At 36.8% G+C, this 19,134-nt stretch overlaps 1 protein-coding gene across 5 annotated transcripts in view; it reads right to left on the bottom strand.

Moving 5' to 3' along the window:
- Nucleotides 1–19,134, bottom strand: part of ASCC1 (activating signal cointegrator 1 complex subunit 1) — a 192,454-nt gene that overhangs the window by 32,000 nt on the left and 141,320 nt on the right. For all 5 annotated transcript variants that reach the window (XM_077124990.1, XM_077124991.1, XM_077124988.1 and 2 more), the window contains one exon: nucleotides 1,858–1,982. In XM_077124990.1, the coding sequence (XP_076981105.1) occupies nucleotides 1,858–1,982 (125 nt within the window). The remainder of the gene's footprint in view (nucleotides 1–1,857; nucleotides 1,983–19,134) is intronic.

Genomic DNA, 19,134 nt, shown 5'->3' with positions numbered 1-19,134 from the left:
TAGAATTTCTTTTGGGGTGATGAAAATGTTCTAAAATTGATTGTGGGAATGGCTGCACAACTTTGAATATACTAAAAACCACTGACACTTTAAAAGGATGAATTGTGTGTGAATTATATCTCAATGAAGCTGTTATTAAAAATCTGTAAGTGGTAAGTAAATGCTCTAAACACAGAACATTTTTTTATATGAAGCTCTAGTGTAACTAAATACAAATCTGGAACCACACAATTTAGAAGATACAGATTCCTGCATAGTTCAACTCTTTCTATGTGAAGAGATTAGGTAATAATGAAGCATGGTATAGTGATAAGAGCTCTTGAACTGAGAATTAAGGACTAGGAAAGGGAGAGATGTATATTTGGTACAAAATTTATATTTGGGGTAGTACATTATCTAACTTAACTTATATGGTCAGTTTACTTGAACATCATAATTACATGGAATCTTGAATAGAGCATAAGATCTTGTTGATTTGTACAGGTTAGTGTGATGCCCCAATATATCCCAGAGTAATTTCGGCAGGGAATTAAAAAGTATTTTCAAAGTCCCCTTGGAGGACTGGGGAAAAAGGAGGAAATACTAAACTTCCCCATATGGGGGATTCCTGATATTCTCGCAAGCAGTGGGGATAACCAATTCAATAGGCTGAGCCCTTGATCCTGGGGGTCGCCCCTATGAAACTTATTCCCACAAAGGAGAAGCTAAGCCTACCGATAATTATGCCTAAGAACTGATAATTGGATATCTATACAAATATCTTGGTCCTACAACGGCTGTAACTCAATGGGGCTCATATTAATGACTTCCAGGTGGGGTCTTTGGTATGTATCAGAGAAAAATAAAAAGTTGTGCCTTGAAAATAAAAGGACACACAAACTGTCCTAAACTATAAACATATTAATGATATATGGGTTCAGGTCTACTGGAGTCCTCTTCCACCCTAGATTTTCTAAAGCCAAGGTCAGGGTTCTAACAGAAGAAATAAAACCTGAATATGAAATTATGGTACTGGTGTATTTTAACAACAGGCCTTGGAAGGAAAACCCACATATAACTTGAATTTGTGGCTTCTGATCAGATACTGACTATGCTAAAGAAGCTGTCACTTGGGGGGTGGGGGTGGGAAGAAAAGAAGAACCTTCTTGAAATACAGGTTATTATTCCAAACCAAGGATTATACAGGGCATTCTTATATGGGGGCTCAGATTCTTAGAGGGAAAAAAGTCACCACTCTAAAAAGAGATTGTCAACCTTTGTACCAATAATATAGTGTGCTGACTAATCTTTTCTTTGTGGGGGCTGTTCTGTACATCATAAAATACTGAACAGCATCCCTGACCTTCACCCACTAATGCGAGCAGCAAACTACAAACCCCTACCCCTCCCACCCCAGTTCACCTTCAAATTGTGGCAACTACAGATGTTTCTCAACATTGCTTGATGCCCACTGAGGGACAAAATTACCTCAGCTGAGAACTGCTGGTCTAACATTTACTATCAAATATTTCTTTCATCTTAACTTCCTTAAGAAAAGGCATGAAATGTTGCTATTGCATGGCACATACTTATACTAAAAATTATTTTACTGTTTGTCTGAAATTCAAATTTACCTGGGCATACAATTATTTTTATTTGCTAACTCTGGCAATCCTATCTGTGACAGAAATAAAAAATCTGGAATACCACAGTCCTGTAATAGGTATGGCCCAGTTCACTGTGCTCATCAAAACAAGGTAATAGATCCAAAAAGGAAAATATATCAGAGCTTCTTTGACAATCCATTCTATTTAAACACCAGGCTATCATATGGCCTTGCTGATGACAAACCACATTATAGTTTCATGGAGGACTTACCATTGGGGTCTTTTCTGAATAGTGTATTCATGACTGTTGCATGGAGTTTCACACTATTCCACTCTTTGACTATTAGTCCAGATGCCTGAAAACGTTCCAGCACTCGATCAACTAATGCCTGCAGCCTGGAGAAATCGAGGAAAGAAGTTCAAAAATCTTCGTAAAGCCCTGAACCCCTGCATACTAATTCAACAATGTTTATGCAGCATCTATTCTCTGCCAATCTCCATCTAAGGCCCTGCAAAAGATTTAGCAGAAAAGGCTACAACTCTCACCATCAAGTAGCTCACAGTCTTGTTAAGAAGACAGACATGGAAACAAATAATTTTAATACATTATGGTGAGTGTTATGGGGGACAATATCAGAGGAAGTTTACTTAGTCTTTGTGCTGGTTTGAAAGGATGCATGTCCCCTAGAAAAGCCATGTTTTAATCTAAATCCCATTTCATACAGGCAGAATAATTCCTATTCAATACTGTATGCTTGAAATCGTAATCAGATCACCTCCCTGGAGATGTGATTTAATCAAGAGTGGTTGTTAAACTGGATTAGGTGACGACATGTCTCCACCCATTTGGGTGGGTCTTGATAAGATTTTGGAGTCCTATAAAAGAGGAAACATTTTGGAAAATGAAGGAGATTCGGAGAGCGCAGAGAATGCTGCAGCACCACGAAGCATGAGTCCATGAGCCAGTGACTTTTAGAGATGAAGAAGGAAAATACCTCCCAGGGAGCTACACGAAACCAGAAACCAGGAGAGAAAGCTAACAGATGACGCCATGCTTACCATGTGCCCTTCTGGCTGAGAGAGAAGCCCTGACTGAATCAAAGTATCTTTCCCTGGATGCCTGTGATTGGACATTTCTATAGACTTGTTTAACTGGGACATTTTCTTGGCCTTAGAACTGTAAACTAGCAACTCATTAAAGTCCCCTTTTAAAAAGTCATTCTGTTTCTGGAATATTGCGTTCCCGCAGCTAGTAAATGAGAACAGTCTTGAAGGATCATTAAAGATTTGCAGATAAAATCAGGGAAGGAAGGGCTCAGAAAGCAGAAAAAATAGCATGTACAAAGATCCAAGGCATGGAAGATCATAGCATATTTGGAAAATTGACAATTATTTAATAGAGTTGAAATAGAGAGTGATAGAAGAGGGTCAGAGGAGATGAGCTGGATATTTAAGTAGTGGTTAGACCATGGGAAGCCACATAAAGGTTTAAAAAGGGAACAATGTGGTCAGATGTACATTTTGAAAGCTGGAAGAGTGGAAAATGCTTCAGAAGGGGAAGAGCCCAGTTGCACAAAAGCCAGTGACGTGCTACATTAATAGTAGAAATAACAATAAACACTTAATATGTGTCAGGCACTGCTCTAAGCCCTGTATATTGAGTGAAACATTTAAACCTCACAAAAAATCACTATACCTATTTTACCAATGTGCAAACTGAGGCACAGTGAGTTTATGAAGCTTGACCAAGTTTACTTACTGAATAAGTGTCAGATTCAAAGTCAGAACTCATACAGTTTGACTTCACAGTCCATGCTCAACAACTGCACAAAAAGAAGCAGTGAGAACTGAGACAAGGGGATGGATCTGGAAGAAACTTGTGAGAGAAAAGCTGATCAGTCCTGGTGCCCATTCACGTGTGGCAATGTTAAGGAGAGAAAGAAATTGAGAATGACTCCCAAGAGTTTGCTCTAAATGATCAAATGAGTCATTAACCAAGATAGGGAGAGTTATGAAGAAACAACTGCATTATGCTGTGTTATGCTGTGTTGGGGAGAGTATTATTAATATTGTGTATGATTTCTCATATATGACATGGGATAGCAAAGAAGACATGTCAGGAAAGAGACAGAAATACAAGCTTGGAGTTCAAGACAAAAATCTGGGCAAAAGACACAGATTTGGGATTAATCAGTGTAAAAACAATAGTTTAAAGCATGGGATAGATGTAATCACCTGGAGCATGTTAGCCAAGAAGAGAGCTAAGGACAGACAGAGCCCTATGAAACACTCCTATTTAACAGGCAGAAAAGGAACTAGTAAAGACAGGGAAATAAAAAAAAGGAAGGCCAGGAAAGTACGGTATCAGAAAGGCTGAAAGGAGAGTTAGAAGGGAAAAAAAGGAATAATCATTACAGTATAATACTATAGGAAAGTTAAGTAAGAAAAGGAGCAAAAAATGCCCAAATTTCTGACAATCACAATGTCATTAGAGAGAGACTTTTGCCAAAGCAGTTCTGTTGGTGTACTGGAGGCAGAGGCCTTGTCACAGAAGATCAAGAGAGAAACCAGAGAGTGGAGGAGAAAGGAATTCAAGAAACATTTAAGGAAGGAGAGATATTAATGTCTTGGTAATTAGAAGATACAGAGTTGAGGAAAGTTTGTGTTTATTTACATGAGGAGAAAGAGTTGAAAATATCTCCTGACAACAACAAATTGTCCAAGAGAGGAGGAGGAGGAAGCTTTTAGGCTAAAGAGGGAATCAGCAGAACAAGACCTCAAAGGAGACAGGAAGGGATGATGTCCTCCGAGGTCATATAGGTGAACAAAGTAGGCCCTACCCATAGCAACTTCCCTTCTAAAAGAAGGAGACAGCCAGTAAGCAAATATGCATATACTATGTTGGGTGATGCTAACCGCTGTGAAGAAAGTGAAACAGAAAAGAGGGAGAAGAATGTGATGAGGTGGCTGTGCTATTTTGAATAGGGTGATTGGTCTCTCTGATAAAGTGACAGTCAAGCAGAAACCAGAAAAGGAACATAAGTACAAACATCTGAGGTGGACATATGAATGATGTGAGCAAGGAATAAGAAGGAAGCCAGTGTTCACAGTGAAATTGGGGGGTTCTTGTAAAGACTTTGGCTTTTACTTTGAGCGAGGCAAAGAATTTCTGGAGATTTTTCAGCAGGATGATATGATCTGACTGGCATTTTAAAAGGAGAATTCTGGCTGTTATGTGGTGAACACATAGTGGTGCAAACAAGGAGAGAAGCAGGAAGGGGGACTGGAGGCTGTTGCAACAACCCAGGTGGCTGGGTCAGTACCAATGAAGATGGAGAGAAGTGATAGATATTCTGATATATGGGAGTTGTCATGGTTAGGGACAGGTGTCAACTTGGCCAAGTTGTGGTACCTGTTTATCTGATTGGGTAAGTGCTGGCCTGTCTGTTGCAATGAGGACATTTCATAGGATTAGGTCATGATCATGTCAGCTACATCCACAGCTGATTCCATTTGTAATCAGCCAAAGGGGAGTGTCTTCTGCAATTAGGGATGCTAAATGCAATCAGGGGAAGCCTTTTAAGGAGGACTCAGAGGAGACAGGTTCCATTCCTGCTTTGGCTAGTGAGCCTTTCCTGTGCAGTTCATCCAGGCCATCCATCGGAGTCATCAGCTTCGCAGCCTGCCCTGTGGATTTTGGACTCTGCGTTCCTACAGTCACGTGAGACACTTTCATAAATTTTATATTTGCAAGTGTTCCCTGTTGATTCTGTTTCTCTAGAGAACCCTAACTAATACAGGAGTCAAGGATTGAAGGTAATTCTGAAAGGAATTTTTTTCCTTAGCAACTCAAAGATTGAAAATAAAAAAGCTCACTCAGTGGCAGAATTCTTCCCTGCCATGCCAGAGATCTGGGTTCAATTCCTGTTGGCTGCCCATGCAAAAAAAAAAAGAAAGGAAAAAGCTCAATATTTTCAAAGGATTTGTGAGAAACTCTGTAGAGAGGAAAGGGCAGCAATGAAATGAAAGGGTCTGATGCCATGTCATAAAGGCTCCTGTGGGTCAGGCAGGGTTGGAATCTTATTTGTAGGCCATGGGAAACCAATAAAGGTTTTTCTTTCTTCCAAAGAGAGAAAGAGTTCATTACTGAGCATGTAGTAGGTGAGTACATGGCCTAGCAGCCCAAAAGCTATCTCCCCAAACTACAGTAATTCAGGTAGTCTCATTAGAGAAAAGATGGGCAGGGTTTTAGGATAACGAGTACAGTAGCCCAGATGATGTAATTAGAGGTGATCTAATTATTGTGCATGCACAAATTGATTACATGTTTAGTCATAGATGTATGAAAGAAAATGGCAGAATGAGGTATAGGTGACTTGTAGGTTAAAGTCTGAGCAACTGTGCAGCATGTCAGGTGGGCCTACTTTGGTTAGATCCAGTCTTGGTCATCGAGATAACTTTGGACCTGGGGTGGATTAGTTCTGGGCTGAACCAAGACCCTTCATGAATAAATATACGGACTGTCTTTAGAGATCACAAGACTCTAAAGTTGAAAAACTGGATAACTGGGTTCAAATGAAGGTTAGTCACAGGGATTTTACAGTCACAGAGACAGAAGATAATCATTACAATCATTATCAAAGATCAAGGCAACTAGATTACAATTCGAGATTTCAGGTATTTCTGTCTACTCCAATATGCCAGAAAGCAAAAAGGAATATTTATATAACAATTCAGTAATCAAAATCACCCCTTAAATCCCAATGAAGCTTTTTAAGAAGCAAGGCACACAGAGAAAAACTAAAGGCATAGAAGCCAGTTAAGAGAGATGTAGCAATCATTTTCTATTTCCTTACATAATTACCTTAATTTTTTTCTGATTGCAAAAATAGCACATATTCATCATAAAAAAAGGAAAAATGCATAAGAAGGAAAACATAACCTCACCATCCACAGACATGCACTGTTAACTTTTGGAGTCTTTTAATCTTTTTCTATGTATATACATTGATTTTAAAATGCAAAAAAAAAACACCCAAATTTTTCTATAGCCTGCTTATTTTATTTACCGCACCCTGAATATTTTTCCATGTCTTTAAATTTTTTTCTAAAATGTCATTTTAAATAGTTTTTGGAGTCACTTAAACCAGCGCTGAGAAAGGTTAATCTACAAAATACTGGTAAGGATGGAGAAACAGGACTTCAAGAGAATGACTTTGGGGCAGGCCATGGTGGCTCAGCAGGTAAAAGTGCTTGCCTGCCATGCCCGAGGACCTGGATTCGATTCCCGGTGCCTGCCCATGTAAAAAAAAAGAAAATGACTTTGCCCCCAAACTCCTAAGGGGAAAAAAAATACATTCACATCACACAAATCTCTTAATCAACTAACTGTATATGTAGATCCCCAAGCAAAGATCTACATTACACTGGGTCTAAAAGCTTCTGATAAACTAATGCCATCATGAAACCATAAAGATTTTGAAATATTCCTAAATATTATATGATAATTTAAGTCTGAACATAATCAGGCACTACAAATTCATCTCAATTACAAATCACAACAGAATGATGCCTCATTTTTCCCTCTTTTCCATTCAAAAAAAAGAGTGAGTAGGGAGTTCAGCTATATAGACACAGGGAACAAGAAATACTAAAGGAAAGAAATTAAATAGATTAAATGAAAGAACCAGTTTCCAATTTTCTCTTCCTGGAAAACTAGGATTTCTGTCCAATTTAAAGACTTAGAACTTTGAAGAAACTAAAGTCCTTTAAAAAGTTCTAATCTAACTTGCTCATTCTACACAGAAGGAAATAAACCACAGACAGGGTGTGTTGCTAGAATCAGTGACAAAATGGACCAGAATCCAAGTCTCCCGGCAAGGGGTTCTGCTCTATTATCAATTCACTTCATGCCCCGGGAAGGCTGGATCTTTGTCTTATTGACTGCTTCATTCCTGTATCTAAATTAATGCCTCCTTAGTACATAATCAGTGCTCAATAAATATCTGTTGCTTGCAGTGTGAATTCATAAACAAAATATATTTTGGAGTTCTATTAAAATAACTTAAGGGTACTTGAACATAATGATTACAATTTTCAAGTTGTCACAGATGCTATATCTGACAATATATCACTATATTCCTAACAGTATACTCTTTCAATTATTACTCCATTAATCCTTTCCTTTTTGACTATGAGTCACAAAGATTCTTTGTTTTTGCTTCCCCATAAGTAAAATAGGGTTGCTGTAAAAAATAAATCAATAAAAAATTCTTAAGTAGGTTTATCATTTAGATAGTGCTTTGAGTTTGAAAAGAGAAGCCAATTATTAAAGCATTAAATCTAAGTTCTCCTTTAAAAGGCTTTTAAGTGCTACAAAACTCAAGCACTCCAGAACCATTTTTACAGATATGGAGTTGTACTGCAGAACGATTACTGTCTCACTACAAAGTGCAAATTCCAGACTTTTGTTTTTTTAGGGATTTTTTTTTTCAATTTAATACAGTTCTATTCAACTAACACTTCTTAAGTGCTGAAGTGCATATACAGGTATTATGCTGTCACTATAAGAATAAGAAAGTAAATAAACATAGTCACTATTAAGGATTTTACAATCTATTAAGATAGCAAAAATTTTGTTTTTCTTTTCATATGAGAATACAAAGTAGACTTTGGTAATGATACACACAATACAAAGTTCTTGGGGTGATTTCAAAGTGGAAGAAATTACAGCTGGGTTGAGACAGGAATAGACTACAAGAAGGATGGGCACAGGACAGGGAGCCAACTGTACTGAATTCATCTTTGTATATCAGCCGAATGATTTAAAGGACTTAAATAACATTCTTTGAACATCTACTATGAGCCATAGATTATAAAAAGCACTGGATGAACAAAGTTGAATGACACACGCTCAGTCCCCTCAAGAAATTATATAGTGTACTTGAGAAAAAGAGGAAGAAAAGGACGGGAAAAAAGGAAAAAGACAACATTTGGACACAAAAAGATGAGGGGAAACATGAGGGAAAATTTTTTAACAAGAAACAATATTACCAAAGACACAAAAAATCAAGTAATGAAGTTGGCTGGGGCTTACTTAGTTCAGGACAGTGGAAGATTCTGGAACCATGCACCACCATCCTCCAAAAAAAAATTAAGTTAGTGTTACACTAGAAGGTCTTGAGTGAGAAAGATGAATTTCAAAAGTTCAGAAATGAAACCACATATCTATGGATGAATGATTTTTTTTGTTTGTTTGTTTGGCAGGCACCAGGAATCAAACCTGGGTCTCTGGCACAGCAAGTGAGAACTCTCCCTGCTGAGCCACTGTGTCCTGCCCTGGCCAATTGATTTTGACAAAGCTGCCAAGTACATTAAATAGAGAAAGAACACTTCTTCAACAACAGGTACTGGGAAAACTGAAGATCTACATGCAAAAAAAAAAAAAAATATGAACATGGACCCACCACTCTTTTTCATCATATGGAAAAATGAACCGTAAATGGATCAAGGACCTAAATTTATAAGCTAAAACCATAAAATTATTAGGAGAAAACAGAGGGAAACCTTCCTAACACTGGGTTTGGTAGTGATTTCTTAGAAATGACACCAAAAGCACAAGCAACAACAAAAAATAGACAAAATGGACTTCATCAAAATGTAAAACTTTTGTACACAAAAGGACATTATCAAGAAACTGAACAAACCCATAGAACGAGAGAATACAGTTGCAGATCATAGATCTCATAAGGTTTAATATCCAGAATATATAAAGAACTGCAATAACTCAACAACAAAAAGACAATCCAATTAAAAGTTGACAAAGGACTTGAATAGACATTTTTTTAAAAAATATAAAAATGGCCAATAAGCACATGAAAAGATGCTCAACATCATTAGCCATCAAGGAAATACAAATCAAAACCACAATAAGATACCAATTCACATCTAGTAGGATAGCTACTATTTTTTAAAATGGAAAATTACAAGTGTAATTTGTAGATTTGTAAAAGAGGATGTGGAAAAATAGAAACCTTCGTACATTGTTAGTGGGAATGTAAAATGGTATAGTGACTATGGAAAACAGTTTGGTGATTCCTCAGAAAGTTGAACATAGAATAACCATATGACCTGGCAATTCTACTTCAAGGTATACACCTGAAAAAGTGAAAATAGGAACTAGAACAAATATTTATACACAAAATGTTCACAGCAGCATTATTCACAATAGCTGAAAAGTAGAAGCAACCCAAGTGTCCATCAACTGAAGAATGGCTAGATAAAATGTGATATATACATACAATGGGATATTATCCAGTTGTGAAAAGGAATGAAGTTCTGATACATGCTGCAACACTGATGAACTCAGAAGACACTGTGTTAGTGAAATAAGCCAGGCACAAAAAGGACAAATTATTGTATGATTTTGTTTACATGAAATACCTAGAATAAGCATAGTCACAGAGACAGAAAAATGATTACAAGTTAGGGGTGGGGAAGGTTAGGGGCAGAATGGAGAGGTATTGTTTAACAGGTCCAGGGTTTCTGTTTGGGGTGATGAAAAAGTTTCAGCAATGGATGGTGGTGGTGATGGTAGTACAGCATGTGAATGTAATTAATAACACTGAATTGAACATTCTGGAAGTGGTTAATATGGGAGATTCTGAATTGTACATACGTTACTACAATCAAATGCTAAAATAACAACTTTTTAAAAGATGATGTGAAATGGTGGGAAATTTTTAAGCAAAGCCCCAGTGCACAGGCTGTGCCTCAGAAAATCTGATCTAGTAGTATTCCTTAGGGTCTATACACACTGATATAAAGGTAATATCTAAGTTCACAGAAAGAATGAACTGCAGAACAGCATGTGTACTGTGATCAGTGTATATAAAATCGTATGCATAGACAACGACTGTTCGCACTGTTGGCACTGTTTGCTCTAGGAAGGGAAAGTGAAAGAGTCAAGGCAGAAAGAATGGGAGCCATTTATTTTCATTTTACTGGTCTGTCAGGCTTTCTTTTTATAAAAGAAAACCATGGTTCCGGAGAAGATGGCGGCTTAGTAAGACGCGCGGGTCTTAGTTCCTCCTTCAGAACAGCAACTAAAGAAACAGAAACAATACGAAACAGCTCCCGGAGCCACGACAGAGACCAAAAAGACAGCGTACCCCATTCTGGAACAGCTGAATGGGCAGGGAGAATCCGCTGCGGTGAGATACCCGAGGGGCGCGCGTTTTCCCGGCTGGGGTGGCTGGTGACTGGGGTCCCCTCCACACACGTGGCTCCCCGGTCTGACTGGGAATGTTGGATAGCGGGGCCCTCCCGCCACGCTTGGCGTCTCGGGCCAGCTGGGCAATTTGGACCGGCACTCCCCCAAGCCGCGGTGGCCGGCGACACCCCCCCCCCACGCGCGGTTTCCCGGGTCGACTGCGAGATTCAGATTGGCAAGTTAAAGGAGCCACAGCATCTTTTACTGGTGGGCCCCGCAGACAGACGAGCGCCACGAGCGCCACCTACTGGGCAGGAAAAGAAAAACAGAGCCCAGAGATTTCACAGAAAAACCTTTCAACCAGCCAGGTCCCACACCCAGGGAAATCTGATCAAATGCCCAGACACCAGCAGAAAATAATGGATGACGCTCGGAAAATTGAAGATATGGCCCAGTCAAAGGAACAAACCAATAGTTCAAATGAGATACAGGAGCTGAGACAACTAATGCTGAATATACAAACAGAAATGGAAAACCTCTTCAAAAACCAAATCAATAAATTGAGGGAGGACATGAAGAAGACATGGGCTGAACAAAAAGAAGAAATAGAAAATCTGAAAAAACAAATCACAGAACTTATGGGAGTGAAGGACAAAGAAGAAAAAATGGAAAAAACAATGGATACCTACAATGGTAGATCTAAAGAGACAGAAGCTACAATTAGTGAACTGGAGGATGGAACATCTGAATTCCAAAAAGAAACAGAAACTATAGCAAAAAGAATGGAAAAACTTGAGCAGGGGATCAGGGAACTGAATGACAATATGAAGCGCACAAATATACGTGTTGTGGGTGTCCCAGAAGGAGAAGAGAAGGGAAAAGGAGGAGAAAAACTAATGGAAGAAATTATCACTGAAAATTTCCCAACTCCTATGAAAGACCTAAATTTACAGATCCAAGAAGTGCAGCACACCCCAAAGAGAATAGACCCAAATAGGCGTTGTCCAAGACACTTACTAGTTAGAATGTCAGAGGTCAAAGAGAAAGAGAGGATCTTGAAAGCAGCAAGAGAAAAACAATCTGTCACATACAAGGGAAACCCAATAACACTATGTGTAGATTTCTCAGCAGAAACCATGGAAGCTAGAAGACAGTGGGATGATATATTTAAATTACTAAAAAAGAAAAACTGCCAACCAAGACTTCTATATCCAGCAAAATTGTCCTTCAAAAATGAAGGAGAAATTAAAACATTTATAGACAAAAAGTCACTGAGAGAATTTGTGACCAAGAGACCAGCTCTGCAAGAAATACTAAAGGGAGCACTAGAGTCAGATACGAAAAGACAGAAGAGAGAGGTATGGAGTAAAGTGTAGAAAGAAGGAAAATCAGGTATGATATATATAATACAAAAGGCAAAATGGTAGAGGAAAATATTATCCAAACAGTAATAACACTAAAAGTTAATGGACTGAATTTCCCAATCAAAAGACATAGACTGGCAGAATGGATTACGACCCAGCAATACCACTGCTAGGTACCTACTCAAAGGACTTAAGAGCAAAGACACAGACAGACATTTGCACACCAGTGTTTATAGCAGCATTATCTACAATTGCAAAGAGATGGAAACAGCCAAAATGTCCATCAACAGACGAGTGGCTAAACAAACTGTGGCGTATACCTACGATGGAATATTATGCAGCTTCAAGACAGACTAAACTTATGAAGCATGTAATAACATGGATGGACCTAGAGAACATTATGCTGAGTGAGTCTAGCCAAAAACTAAAGGACAAATACTGTATGGTCCCACTGATGTGAACCAACATTTGAGAATCAGCTTGGAATATATCATTGGTAACAGAGACCAGCAGGAGTTAGAAACAGGGTAAGATAATGGGTAATTGGAGCTGAAGGGATACAGACTGTGCAACAGGACTAGATACAAAAACTCAAAAATGGACAGCACAATAATACCTAAGTGTAATGTAACTATGTTGGAACACTGAATGTAGCTGCACCTGAAATATAGTTTTTTGTTTGTTTGTTTGTTTGCTTGTATCTTTTGTTTTTGTTTTTTCTTTTTCCTTTTATATATATATATATTTTTATTAGTATTATTATTTTAATTCTCTTCTCTATATTAACATTCTATATCTTTTTCTGCTGTTTTGCTAGTTCTTTTCCTAAATCGATGCAAATGTACTAAAAAATGATGATCATACATCTATGTGATGATACTAAGAATTACTGAGTGCATGTGTAGAATGGAATGATTTCTAAATGTTGTGCTAATTTCTTTTCTTTTTTTTGATTAATAAAAAAAAAATTAAAAAAAAAAAAGAATAACCTCCAGGAAAAAAAAACAAAAAAACAAAAAGAAAACCATGTATAAAGCTTGGTTGTAAAAGGAAGATGGGTAATGTTTAGTGATGTTGGGTTGCACAAGTGTGGAATTTAACTGTAATACAGATACATATACACATATGCACATGTGTGTGTGTATATATATATATATATATGCCTTTCTACATAAAACCACCTTTTATTTTTTCAAGCTTCTTGAAAGAGCAGTCTTTATCTACTTATTCTCTTAAAAATATTTTTATTGATAAAACAACATACAAACATTCTTAACATACAAACATTTCATACACTGTGTACAATCAATGGTTTACAATAGCATCATGTAGTTGTGTATTTATCATCATTTTTTTGAACAGTTGCATCACTCCAGAAAAAGAAATAAAAAAGAAAAAACTCATACATACTGTACCCCTCACCCCTCCCTCTCACTGACCACTATCATTTCCATCTACCTAATTTATTTTAACCTTTGTTCCCCCTATTATTTATTTTTTATCCATAATTTTTACTCATTTATCTATGTCCTAGATAAAAGGAGCAGCAGACAAGGTTTTCACAATTACACAGTCACATTCTAAAAGCTGTATCATTATACATCATCTTCAAGAAACAAGGCTACTAGAACACAGCTCTACAGTTTCAGATACCTCTAGCCACTTAAATACATCATAAACTAAAAAGGGATATCTATATAATGCATAAGAATAACCTCCAGGATAATATTTGACTCTGTTTGAAATCTCTCAGCCACTGACACTTTATTTTTTCTCATTTCTCTCTTCCCCTTTTGGTCAAAAAGGTTTTCTCAGTCTCTTGATGCCCTGTCCCAGCTCATCCCACAACTTCTGTCACACGTTGCCAGGGAGATTTACACACCTGAAAGTCATGTCCCATGTAGTGGGGGGAGGGCAGTGAGTTCACTTGCTTTGTCAGCTTAGAAAGAGAAGCCACATCTGAGCAACAAAAGAGGTTCTCTGGGGATGACTCTTAGGCCTAATTTTAAGTAGGCTCAGCCTATCCTTTGCAAGAATAAGTTTCAGAGGGGCGAACCCCAAAATTGAAGACTTGGCCTATTGATTTGGTTGTCCCCACTGCTTGTGAGAATATCAGAAATTCTCCAAATGGGGAAATTGAATATTTCCCCCTTTCTCCCCATGCCCGGAAGGGGACTTTGCAAATACTTCTTTATTCACTGTCCAAATCACTCTGGGATTTATTGGGGCATCACACTAACTTGGACAAACCAACAAAATCATATGTCCTATTCAAGATGCCATGTACTTATGGTATTCAACTAAACTGACCATAAAAGTTAAAAGAGGAAATGTAACATCCAAAATATACATTTTGCACCAAATAAACATCTCTTCCTTTAGTCTCACACAGAAGTTGAAGTTTTAAAATATGGACAATATCATTCTTCACCCAGTCTTCTGACATATTTTAGTCCCATCCAGATCATCTTTATTGATATCTTTACTTGATGTCTGATTAGTTTTCCAACTTTTCAAACAGTTCCTTTATGTGGTACTGCTGACTTTTATAGTTTCAGAGCTCTAACTCTTGTGACTCAGGTGTCACATAAATAGCCGAAGTTTCTGGGAAAGACCATGTTATATTATATACAAACAGCTCAGTAACTCAGAATTTAGAATTGACAGTTAATTTCCTGAATATATATGACTGCTCCAAGATCTTACAATCTAAGACCCTTTACAATATGCCCCAACCTAGATTGCATTAACTCTACATAGATCTATTTGGGGAGAACTGACTTGTCTATTGAGTCTTTATGGCTCGCTATTGAGATAATCATATCATCTGTGATTAAAGACAGTTTTGTTTTGTTTTTCCAATTCTTGTGCATTTGATTTCTTCTTCTTGCCTTACTGCACCAGCTACAACTTTGAACAAAAGAGGTGACAGTGTGTACCCTTGTACTGTCCCTGATTTTAAAGGGATTACATTCAACTTTTTCACACCAACAATGGTGTTTTCTATGGATTTTTATGAAGCTACCTTTTATCAGAATGAGGACGTTGCTCTCTATTCCTAGCTTATTAAGAGTTGTTTGTTTAACTATAAATACATGTTAAGTTTTATCAAATGTTATTCTACATCTGTTGAGATCTTATACACGTTCCTGCTTTAATCTTTAAGTGGTGAATATCATAGATTTTCTGAAGTTAAACAATCTTGAATTCCTGAGATAAACCCAACTTGGTCATGGGTGTTTTTGTTTTTTAATATGGCACCAAAACTGATAAAATTCAGTTTTCGAGTATTTAGTTTAGGATTTTTGTACCTCTGTGTGCTGGTTTGAGGGGAGGTATGCCCCCTAAGAAAAGCCATGTTTTGATATAAATCCCATTTCTTAAAGGTAGAATACTCCCTATTCAATACTGTATATTTGAAACTGTAATGAGATCATCTCCCTAGGTGATGTGATTTAGTCAAGAATGGTTGTTTAACTGGATTAGGGGATGACATGTCTCCACCCATTTGAGTGGGTCTTGATTGGTTTATTGGACTCCTATAAAAGAGGAAACATTTTGGAGATTCAGAGAGATTCAGAGAGAGCAGAACGATGAAGCCATGAGATGCAGAGAATCTACGAGCCAGCAACCTTTGGAGATGAAGAAGGAAAACGCCTCCTGGGGAGCTTCATGAAACCAGAAGCCAGGAGAGAAAGCTAGCAGGTGGCGCCATATTCACCATGTGCCCTTCCAGCCGAGAGAGAAGCCCTGACTGTGTTCACCATGTGCCGTCTCACTTGAGAGAGAAACCCTGAACTTCATCAGCCTTCTTGAACCAAGGTACCTTTTCCTTGGATGCCTTTGATTGGACATTTCTATAGACTTGTTTTAATTGGGACATTTTCTCGGCCTTAGAACTGTAAACTTGCAACTCATTAAATTCCCCTTGTTAAAAGCCATTCCGTTTCTGGTATATTGCATTCCGGCAGCTAGCAAACTAGAACACTCTGTTTATTAGTGAGATTGACCTACACTTTTCCTTTTTAATTTTTATTTAGTTTAGGTATCAAGGTTATAAAGGACTCAAAGAATGAGCTGAAAAAGTAGTCCCTATTTTCTATGCCCTGAAATATTCTGCATAGAGTTGAAATGATCTATTTCTTAAAACTTAGTATTATTTCCTTGCCAAACCATCTGAGCCTGGTGTTTTCTTTGAGGGAAAGTCTTTTTTTTTTTTTTTTTTTTTTAATTTTTATAGAAATCAACGTACAAGCACATACATTCTTAAAATACAAACATTCCATAAATGGTGTAGAATCAATGGCTCACAATGTCATCCCACAGTTGTATATTCATCACCATGATCATTTAATATTTACATCACTCCAGAAGAAAAATTAAAAAGAAAAAAGAAAAAACTCATACGAATCATACTCCTTACCCCTCCCTCTCATTGACCACTAGCATTTCCATCTATCCAATATACATTTTTTTAAATTTTAACATTTGTTCCCCCTATTATTTATTTACTTTTAATCCATATGTTTTACTCATCTGTTCATACCGTAGATAAAAGAAGCATCAGACACAAGGTTTCACAGTCACACAGTTACATTAAGAAAGCTATATCATTACACAATCATCTTCAAGAAACAAGGCTACTGGAACACAGCTCTACAGTTTCAGGCACTTCCCTCTAGCCTCTATAACATGTCGGGAGGTTTTTTAACTACTGTTTCATTTTCTTTAATATTTATAGGACTATTTTCTATTCCTTCATGAGTCTTTTTGATAAACATCCCTCTTAATAAGCTATGTTTTTATACGACTTCATTCATTTTGTTATTTGCATGGAGTTGTTCACTGTATTCCCTTATTATTTTTTAAATTATGGCTATATTTTTAATCCCTGATATTATTTGTTTGAACCTCTTCTCTTTTTCCCCTTGATCAATCTTTCCAGAGATTTTAATCATTTATTTTTTCAAAATAATCAAATGTAAAATGCATCAGTTCTCTCTAATTTCATATGTTTTCTATTTCTCTCTAATTGCCTAATTGTTTTCTATTTCATTGGTTTATGCTTACTTTAATTGCCTTCCTTCTACTTCTGAGGACTTATCCTGTTGCTCCTTTTCTGATTTCTTCAATTAGATATAAACCTAATTAATTTGCTCTTCTAAGATAGACATTTAAGGCTATAAAATTCCCTTAATACAACTTTCACCATATCCCACAGATTTTAATATGTAGTATTTTCACTACAATTAAGTTCTAAATATTGTAAATTCATGTCATGATTTTTTCTTTTACTCACAGGTTACTCAGAAGTATTTTCATAATTTCTAAGTATATGGATATTTTTAAAAAACTCATCTTTTTGTGACAGACCTCTAACTTTGTGCATCATAGTCAGAAAATGTGGTTCATAACATACCAACTCATTTGAATGTATTAAGTTCTACTTCATGATCTAGTATGTTACCAATTTTTTCAACTGTGCCATGTGCTTAAAAGAAGATGAATGCTCTAATTGTTGAGTATAATGTTCCACAGAAGTTTATCATATTATGCTTGTTGATTAAAATCTTCTATATCTTTACTGATTTTATATCTGCTTGACCTATCACTAATTAAGAGATATACTGCAATCTCTCCGTACAATGATGGATTTCTCAATTTCTCCCTAATAAAAAAATTATAGGGTAGGGGTAGGAGTTAGAGAATGGGGAGTTAATGGATAAAGAGTTTGGAGTAATGGAAAATTTTCATAATGGACGGTGTTGATGGTAGCATAACACCATGAATTAATTAACACCACCTAACTGCACACTTGAAAGCTGTTGAAATTAGAAATTTTATGTAGTATACATGTTCCAAAGAACTATACAGCACAAAGAGTGAACCCTAATGTAAACTATGGACTTTAATTAGAAATACAATTATAATTATATATATTTTATATACATTATATATAATAATATTGGTCATCAATGTTACAAATGTACCAACCACACTAATAGAAAACGTTAGTAACAGGGAAAAGTGTGGGGGTGAGTGGGAAGGTATATGGGAACTGTACTTTCTGCATGATTTTTCAGTAAACTTACAACTGTGCTAAAAAAATCAATTAGATTTTTTTTAAAGACTTGTGAAAATTAATTATACAAATTTTGCTTAATCTACTTTGAGGCCACTCCATTAGGTTTGTTATGGATTTAATCAGGTCCCTTAGAAAGACATGTTCAAATCCTAATCCCTGGTCCTGTGGATGTGAACTTATTTGAATAACCTATTAAGATGAGACCAAATTGAACCAGTGCGGGTCATAATCTAGTATGATTGGAGTTCTCATAAATAAAAGAAATGTGGACATGTAGTCAGAGCGAGGGTGAGAGAGGAGACATTGCCATGCAAAGGAGGTAGAGAATGAGTTAGGGATCGCCAGCAAGAACCACCAACCCTACAGACTTTGGAGAAAGCATGGCTTGTCAATACCATTATTTTGTACTTCTAGCCCCCAAAACTGTGAAGCAATATACTCCTGCTGTTTAAGCCAACCAACCTACAACATTCATTACAGTAACTCTGGCAAACTCAGACAAGATTCATACTAGATTAGAATTGTTATATCTTCCTGGTAAATTGAATCTTTTATCATTATAAAATAACCTCTCTATTGCTAATAAGGCTTTTTTTCTGTATCTGATATTCTGTCAACTTTCTTTTGTTATTTATCTAGCGTATATTTTTCCTTTCTATTATTTCAACCTTATCTTGTAGAGGTGCCTTGTAAAACACATATAATCTTATACTCTCTTTCTTATTCCATTAACATATATTATTATATACCCAGAATTTCTTGCTAACATATTACAATTATATTTCTGTTCATCCCACTTTTTCTGTGCTTGGACTAATTTTGTGTTAGTTCCTTTTTTTCTTTTTCTACTTGTTTGTAATTTATCCCCACTCTAGTTCTATACTTACA

Source organism: Tamandua tetradactyla, chromosome 13, assembly GCF_023851605.1.
Source record: "Tamandua tetradactyla isolate mTamTet1 chromosome 13, mTamTet1.pri, whole genome shotgun sequence".
NCBI classification, from domain to species: Eukaryota; Metazoa; Chordata; class Mammalia; order Pilosa; family Myrmecophagidae; genus Tamandua; species Tamandua tetradactyla.
This window is presented reverse-complemented; position numbering and strand designations above follow the sequence as displayed.